The following is an 8363-nucleotide window of genomic DNA, read 5'->3' as shown; positions in this document are numbered from 1 at the left end:
GGTTAGGTGTCTAGCTCAGGGTCATCTCGACACTCAGCTAGGAGGAGCTGGGTATCGAACTAGCAACCTTTCGGTTAACAGCCAACCCGCTCGACCTCCTGAGCTACTGCTGCCCCTATCTTAGATGTGGGGGGGGTAAAAGGAAGAAAACATTGCTTGAATCGTCCTGCTCAAATCTAAAAAGGGTTGGGTGGGTGATGGACGGCGGAGGGCCTTGTCGTCCTCTGCTTTGCATTCCCTAATCAAGCTGTAAATCTCTCAGGAGGACAATGGCCGAAGGGCCCATCTTGTTCCTCGGCCTTGTCACCGGGAAAACAATGAGGACGCCGGCCTGATCACGGCGTGCATCAGGCTGCGCTGGGTCTTGAGTGACCTCCCATAGCCCGTAAACATGTAAGCCAAACCTTCAGGGGTCAAGTGTCTGTGTCGTACAATACAAATCAATAAGGTTTATGTGATTCGTTGTTTTGCTTTGAATCGATTTTTATTATAGGTTGCGTGTGAATGTGAAAGAACAATTTATTTATTGTTGAACACTGTATAACGGCGGTGTTTTAAGCGGTATGTTTGTGGTTTGATATCATAAGTGTGTGCCATGTCAGAAACCACATTATAGTGTCAATCAACCAGAAGAGAAACAAAAAGGGTTATTTAATGTATTTCAGGTGTTACTGGCAGTTGGCCTACTTTTGTACTTTGAAACAGATCAAGGTTCAAACTTAATGCATAAACATATGCACATGCAGATAACCTGCAACCGCTGAAAAACCACCTAATGACATTGGTAATTATTATTATAAATGCAGCATAATCATCATCCTTTGTTTATTCTTGTTTACTCTTATTGACTCTTTATTGTATTAGTATTTCTATCTGAGTAATGTGCAGCACATATATAGCCATTGTGAAAAATCAAAGTAGTGAGGCCACTTAGTTTTAACCACAAATTAGAGTTGACATACTCTAATTTATAATGCAATAAAGATTTTCAACTGCATTTAAACACTAAAACATTCATACTCGTTTAATATAGATTAGGGAATAAAAACGAATATTGATTTTAACATTAAAATACTGAAAGGAAAACTGTTATTTATTGTAATCCTCGTCACAATAAATGACACTTGACTGAAGTTTTAGTTATAGCAGCATAGCATAGTATTAGTATAGCTGTGACAACGATGACACCTTGCGGTGCTAAACACGCATTACAGCAACCCGGAAGTGCCCGCTATCGTCACTGCTGACGATATCCCTCAGATTAGGAAACAACTGTTATCAAGATGGCGCTACGGCCAGGATCTGGGGGAGGCGGCAGGTATTATGCTCTTTTTTTTATAACCCTACGTGTCTAAATGTGGGATAGTTTGTCGATGCGAAGCCCTGTAATCAAGCGGCTCGTGTATTTAGCGTCAAGGTCGGACTTAGCCCCGATCAGCAGAGCTGCTTTGTTGTCGAGGACCAGAGAAGAGGATCTGGCAGACAGGTGTCTAGATATGCTGCTTGCTAGCTGGTCCGTCTGGTTTGGTCTGGAAGAGGCAGAGCCGTGTATGTAGGCCAGGTTAGCTACGACCTTCCCTCCTCTGCTGTGTTTGTATGTTTCAATGTTTGCGTCTCTAGATCAACGTGTGCTTCAACAAGTAGCCTAGCTGTCAACTCGGACCCGAATGACAGTCACCCTTCTGCCATTGTCGCCGACTCCAGCTTGTGTGTGTGTGTGTGTGTGTGTGTGTGTGTGTGTGTGTGTGTGTGTGTGTGTGTGTGTGTGTGTGTGTGTGTGTGTGTGTGTGTGTGTGTGTGTGTGTGTGTGTGTGTGTGTGTGTGTGTTATGAGTACTGGTAAGCTACATGGAGATCAGAAGATCAATGGTCCTACAACATAGAGGGGGAGGATGGCGTTTAATCCTTCAGACCTGTAAGGCCTAGTTTTGTTGCTCTGGTTGCTCTGACAACCCCCTGCTGTGTGCACTCTACGTCCATCCAGCCTGTTTCGGGGTGCTGATGACGTAGGAATCAGCTCTGAGCTGATGTGCTTCAGAGGGGTCTCCAGGAGTTCATAGAGTTGAGTTATTTTTTGTATCTGGGTTATTTTAACATGAGAAACACACAAAGCAATGCTCTGTTAAGCAGACAGGGTCGTGGGTTTACTTTTAATTCACCATAATGACGATGGACTGGTAAATGTCCATGTAGGTCGTGTGGATTGATTAAATGTGGTGAAATGCAGCATTATCTAAAGAGAGCAGGACAGGACATCTTCATGACTCATTCATAAGACATGCTCTGGCGTTGCCCAGTGGTTTAAATAATATATCTGTGCTGCCTTGGTTCTCAAAGTTCTCAACTATCCTCGTGATACTGACACTACCTGAAATACTACACCCAAAGATGGAGATAATCCTAGTCTAGCGTCTTTGAATAAATAGGCATAGCTCATCCGCCTTCATGGTGATTCGTTGATTATAAATCCTCCATATAACTCGAGTATGTGTTAATTTTTGCATCTGGGCAGGTTGCGGTTGGGTTTAGTCATCAAGATGAAACTAGTTTAGGTGGCGGGCCCATTTTATCGGTCTATCGCTATAAGTAAGATGTCTACTGGAAAACATCAGAACGTTGACCTGCCTAACAAACCCCAAGGTTTTTTTTTCCTCCCAAATGTGGAACGGCATGTTGAAAGTAGGAAAGACACAAGGAAAATTAAATTAACTAGTGAAGGACACTGACCAATATAGAATTGAATTGATGTAAATGTTATTTTTGAATGGTAGAGCGGTGCGATGCCAGTAGATGGAGCAGTACTACCGGGTCTCTAAACAGACAACCACCCTGAGTTGATAAAAAACTTCTCTAACCTCCCTATCCCTTTACATGGAGTTGACACAGGCTAGGTTATTTAGCTCCAAAGTCAGACAATCTCTTCCTAAACTCTTAAATCCCTTGATGACCCAAATACATTTTTTATCATGACTTTTATTTGTATTTACATATTTTGCCTATTTGGCCTAGCTGCTACTCATGTCTAAGTAGTGGAAGCACGATGTAGCAGCCTAGGAGGGATACAGTGATAGTCAGTCCTTATTTCTTTCCTATCTCCTACTCATGTCTTAGTAGTGGAGGAATGATGTGGCTGCCTATGAAGGATACAGTGCTAGAGTATTTCTACTGCCCACCGGGCAGGGAATGTACACTGAGGCCATCTTGTGATGTTTGGGTGCATGCCAAATGTTGAAGCAGCATTTCAGCGGGTGGAAAATATCCTTATCAGTTATTGTGACTATTTATTCTTTATCTTAAAGTTGCTGACAGGGTGACAAGGCAAATAAGACGTAGCGTTGCGTAAATCAACCTGCCCACAGTCATTCTCCTCTTCACTTCTTTATTTACTGTGGTTAACATTTCCACCCAAGCCTCTGAGTTCCCCTTTTCAGAGGAGTGATATCTATCCTAAGGCTTATTTTCATTAATTATGCAATGCGTTGATATTATATTGTGTAGTGAAGTTATGTTCTGTGAGGTTTGGAAAAAAAAGCTATGAATTACAAATGAGTGTGAGATAGTTTCCATAAGAACAATTAGGTTATTTGATAATGGTTATGATGACTAGACAAACACTAAGCTAATGGCCTGGCCGGCAGCCTCCCCACACATCCCGTTCTTAACGTTACCTTACTGAACACATCATCGCAGTTTCACATTTTAAAGGAGTGATATTATGCCACCAGGTGTGAGTGTGATTAGCCATGACAAGCTGTGTGAAAATCTGCCGTTTTCTGTGTTTTAGTGACATCACAAATGGATGATGGATTGATGAGCAACGTTTGCTACAGTTTACTGGCTACGTTGCTAGACTGATCTGTCCAGCACCCCCCATGACTGGCAGCATAATGCCAACCCCTTTAAAGTACCGATCACACGGCATTAAGCCCACATCATCTTCCTCTATCCCGTATCTTACAAAGCAAGGCCACACCCAGCCTCCACATCTGCAATCACTGCTGCTGATCTCTTTAATCTGCTGATCCGTGACCCGATATTCGCTTATTCTAGGGTGAGTGTGCGTGTTGTGGCACCCACCCACCCACCCACCCAGGATGTCATCAGTTCTCCCCAATGAAAGCCTGGTGAGCTGCAGGTCTCTCCCTCGGAGCAGCTGTGAACGGCTTACCCTCCCATGTCTGGTGTCATCCTCCTTTATCTCCTGCGTTTTGTTGAGTTGCTGCCAATCCCGTCTGTGTTTGAGCCAGGCAGCACACGGACCCGGCCTCCGCTGACTCCGGCTGCGCTCTCTGCTTCAAGGCCCGTCTCGTCTGGTTTGAGGCGCTCTCTTTCGCTCTTCCAGGATCTGTAAACTCATTGGTTTAGGCTGTAGCCTTACATCTTAATAAACATTACTCTAGCGCTGTGCAGTTCCCTGAGCATCAGCCAAAGTGCTGTCTCTTTGCACGGATTCCCTTTTAGTCGTACCGGCCTGAGGTAGCTGTTTAAAAACGATTTGAATCAACCCTATAGCAGTTAAACACCTGTTCTGCAGCTGATGTTAATGCAGCTATTATTGTGATGTCTTACTCGCTTAGCATTTAAATTGGTAGGAGTCTTAAGGTTGCACCTAGCATGGGCGTTGCACATACCAATGAGGCCATTACAAAAGCACATTTAAATTGCAGGGAGGGGTGCAGCCGCCTTTTAAACGGCCACGGCACGGGAGAAGCACACTCTGTAGTTGTTGCTCGTGAATGCCCTTGTTCCTCTGATCGATGTCTTCCCAAGCATCAGGTATACTGGGATCTATGTTTGCTTTATTTCTTGGGGCAGGTTTAGTGTCCGTGGTCAATGTGATATTATGGGCTGTTCAGGCCCTCTGTAGAGTAAAGGCAGAAGTTAAGGCTAGTTTTATATTCCGATGGTGTCTCTCTGCTCTGTTAAAAAGAAAAAGGGAACGATTATTATGGGTGATGTGACAGAAATGAACAGTTTTATTAAGGCACAAATTATATGTGTGTGGCGGTGCCACCATAGATATGGAAATAGAAACAATCAAGACAATGCAAACAAAGCATCCTTGGCAACTAGAATGTAACAAATGCATATCTGTATTTAATCATCCTATATCAACAAGCCTGTTCCTCTTTTGTTTAATGTGACTGAAATTGTAACTTACTTTTCAATTGATCTCACTATTGAAAATGTATTTTTCAGATGCCTCCTAGCCTAGGGGGCATCCGAAAAATACATTTAAGTAAGTCCTAGGACACTTATTATTAAAGTGTTTTGCGTACATGGATCACGCATCCATCACATGCCCCATGATTTAGTCGTAATCATTACACAACACTGTTTTTATTGTTCAGTTCACCACCAGTGTCGCTCCCTAGCTCCCTATTCCCTCCCTTCTAGGGCTCCTACAGCCTGTTCGTGAGGGCCATGTTGACTTTTAAGCGTGTGTTTGAATCTCATTATCTGTGCTTTTCCCTCCTCTCCTCCTTGCAGCTTCATGTATCCGGTCGGAGGGGGAATGAGACCCACTCAGGGTGAGTCACCGCTCGGTCAACACCGCTGCCTGGGGCCTCTCCTCCCCCCGCCTCTCTCCCCCCTCCTCACCTTGACTCTTTCTCCCCATCTCACCTTGTCTCTCCCCCCTCCTCAACTCGTCTCTCCCTCCCCTCCTCACCTCGTCTCTCTCCCCCCTCCTCACCTAGTCTCTCTCCCCCCTCCTCACCTAGTCTCTCTCCCCCCTACTCACCTTGTCTCTCTCCCCTCCTCACCTTTTCTCTCTCCCCTCCTCACCTCGTCTCTCCCCCCTCCTCACCTAGTCTCTCTCTCCCCTCCTCACCTCGTCTCTCCCCCCTCCTCACCTCCCCTCTCTCTCCACTCCTCACCTCTCTCTCCCCTCCTCACCTCGACTCTCTCCCCCCTCCTCACCTCCCGTCTCTCTCCACTCCTCACCTCGTCTCTCTCCCCTCCTCACCTCCCCTCTCTCTCCCCTCCTCACCTCTCTCTCTCCCCTCCTCACCTCGTCTCTCTCTCCCCTCCTCACCTCTCTCTCTCCCCTCCTCACCTCGTCTCTCCCCCCTCCTCACCTCGTCTCTCTCTCCATTCCTCACCTCTCTCTCCCCCCTCCTCACCTCGTCTCTCCCCCCTCCTCACCTCCCCTCTCTCTCCACTCCTCACCTCTCTCTCCCCCCTCCTCACATCGACTCTCTCCCCCCTCCTCACCTCCCCTCTCTCTCAACCTCTCACCTCTCTCTCCCCCCTCCTCACCTCCCCTCTCTCTCCACTCCTCACCTCGTCTCTCCCCCCTCCTCACCTCCCTTCTCTCTCCCCTCCTCACCTCTCTCTCCCCCCTCCTCACCTCGACTCTCTCCCCCCTCCTCACCTCCCCTCTCTCTCCACTCCTCACCTCTCTCTCCCCCCCTCCTTACCTCCCCTCTCTCCCCCCCTCCTCACCTCCCCTCTCCTCTCCCCTCCTCACCTCGTCTCTCCCCCCCTCCTCACCTCGTCTCTCTCTCCCCTCCTCACCTCGTCTCTCTCCCCCCTCCTCACCTCCCCTCTCTCTCCCCCTCCTCACCTCCCCTCTCTCTCCACTCCTCACCTCTCTCTCCCCCCTCCTCACCTCTCTCTCTCCCCTCCTCACCTCCCCTCTCTCTCCCCTCTCCTCACCTCCCCTCTCTCCCCCCTCCTCACCTCCCTTCTCTCTCCACTCCTCACCTCTCTCTCCCCCCTCCTCACCTCCCTTCTCTCTCCACTCCTCACCTCTCTCTCCCCCCTCCTCACCTCTCTCTCTCCCCTCCTCACCTCCCCTCTCTCTCCCCTCTCCTCACCTCCCCTCTCTCTCCCCTCCTCACCTCTCTCTCCCCCCTCCTCACCTCCCTTCTCTCCCCCCTCTCCTCACCTCCCCTCTCTCCCCCCTCCTCACCTCTCTCTCCCCTCCTCACCTCCCCTCTCTCCCCCCTCCTCACCTCCCCTCTCTCTCCACTCCTCACCTCTCTCTCCTCACCACAGCTTACGACTGAATAAACTCTAGCTCTAACAAAGTGCATTGTTGCCAGTGCGAAGCTGTCCCGTCGTTAGCCTGTGGCGCTCACTGCCAGAACCGCCCGGCTAGCCTTGTATTTATGCTAATCCATGCCTATTTCTTTTCATTTTTGCACGCGTTATTTATGTGAAGTTGTTCACCGCTGTGGAGAAAATTCAACAAAGGTGGTGATTAAACAAATAAGGCTGCTAGCTCAGTTTAGAGCTGCGCTGTCGGTGGTTTGTTAATTTGACAATAAATCCTCCCCTTGCCACTTGGGATTATTTCTTTATTTTCTGGTGAGATTAATTATTTTTTGCGGCACGTCCTTACCGGGCTATTCATCCTCACTGCCTGAGCACCAGTCTGGTGAGTCATCTGGAGGCCAACTCCTAGACTCTGCTGAGCAGATACAGCATCCGCCAGGCCCTCCACCTCTACCACAACCAGCACCAGCAGTCGACCCAAGTCCTTACTGTTAGGAATGGAGTCAGGGTTATGATAGGGCTGGGCGATTAATCGAATTTCGATCTCGATTTCAGCGTCAAACGATCACAAAACTAATATAACCAAGTTTTTCTTTTGTTTTTAGATTTTTTTTATCATTATTAAATGTTTTATAAAGTGCAGCTGGATACATATCTGTAAATTATTTTAGATTTGAACTTTTTTTTTTTTATCATTTTGTGATCAAAGTCGAAGGTTCTCAGTTCCAAAGTGTGTTTTGGGAGAAACATGCTGAATAAATACATCATGTTTTCAAACTCAAATAATCGTTTTAATAATAGTAATTTCAATATTGACCAAAATCATGATTATGATCTTTCCCATAATCAAGCAGCCCTAGGTTATGTTGCTGAGTCTGCTGATGATCTGCCTCTGTCGCGCTATGTCCCCGTTAATGTCATCTGTGTGTGTCACCAGATACTGGTCAACAAAGCACTTCTGACTGTTATTCAGGATGCCCTTATAGGGCTTTCTTTGCCGTTTTTGTGATGTGTACCACAAGTGACAGAGTGTGTGTGTCTGTGTGTGTGTGCGTCTGTTTGTGTGTGTATATGTGTGTGTGCAGGCATGATGCCCATGCAGCAGCAGCAACAACAACAACAACAACAACAACAACAACAGCAGCATCACCAGCAGCTGCAGCAACAACACCAACAGCATCAACAACACCAACAACACCAACAACATCAACAACAACAACAGCAACAGCAACAGCAGCAGCAGCAGCAGCATCATCAGCAGCTTCAGCAGGGCTTCCCCATGGTGCAGGTCATGCAGCCCAACATGCAGGGCATGGTGGGGATGAACTACGGGGGACAGATGCCCCCAGGCGCGATGCCCAT

The 8363-nt window shown here is 47.3% G+C and overlaps 1 protein-coding gene across 4 annotated transcripts in view; it reads left to right on the top strand.

Moving 5' to 3' along the window:
• The first annotated feature begins 1229 nt into the window (after nt 1-1229).
• The window catches only part of synrg (synergin, gamma), a 36690-nt gene continuing 29556 nt past the window's right edge, over nt 1230-8363 (top strand). For all 4 annotated transcript variants that reach the window (XM_056611247.1, XM_056611251.1, XM_056611248.1 and 1 more), the window contains exons 1-3: nt 1230-1318; nt 5490-5530; nt 8087-8363. The exon at nt 8087-8363 is cut by the window's right edge and continues 4 nt beyond it. In XM_056611247.1, the coding sequence (XP_056467222.1) occupies nt 1284-1318; nt 5490-5530; nt 8087-8363 (353 nt within the window). In that variant the 5' untranslated portion in view covers nt 1230-1283. The remainder of the gene's footprint in view (nt 1319-5489; nt 5531-8086) is intronic.

Source organism: Gadus chalcogrammus, chromosome 16, assembly GCF_026213295.1.
Source record: "Gadus chalcogrammus isolate NIFS_2021 chromosome 16, NIFS_Gcha_1.0, whole genome shotgun sequence".
Lineage (NCBI taxonomy): Eukaryota > Metazoa > Chordata > Actinopteri > Gadiformes > Gadidae > Gadus > Gadus chalcogrammus.
This window is presented reverse-complemented; position numbering and strand designations above follow the sequence as displayed.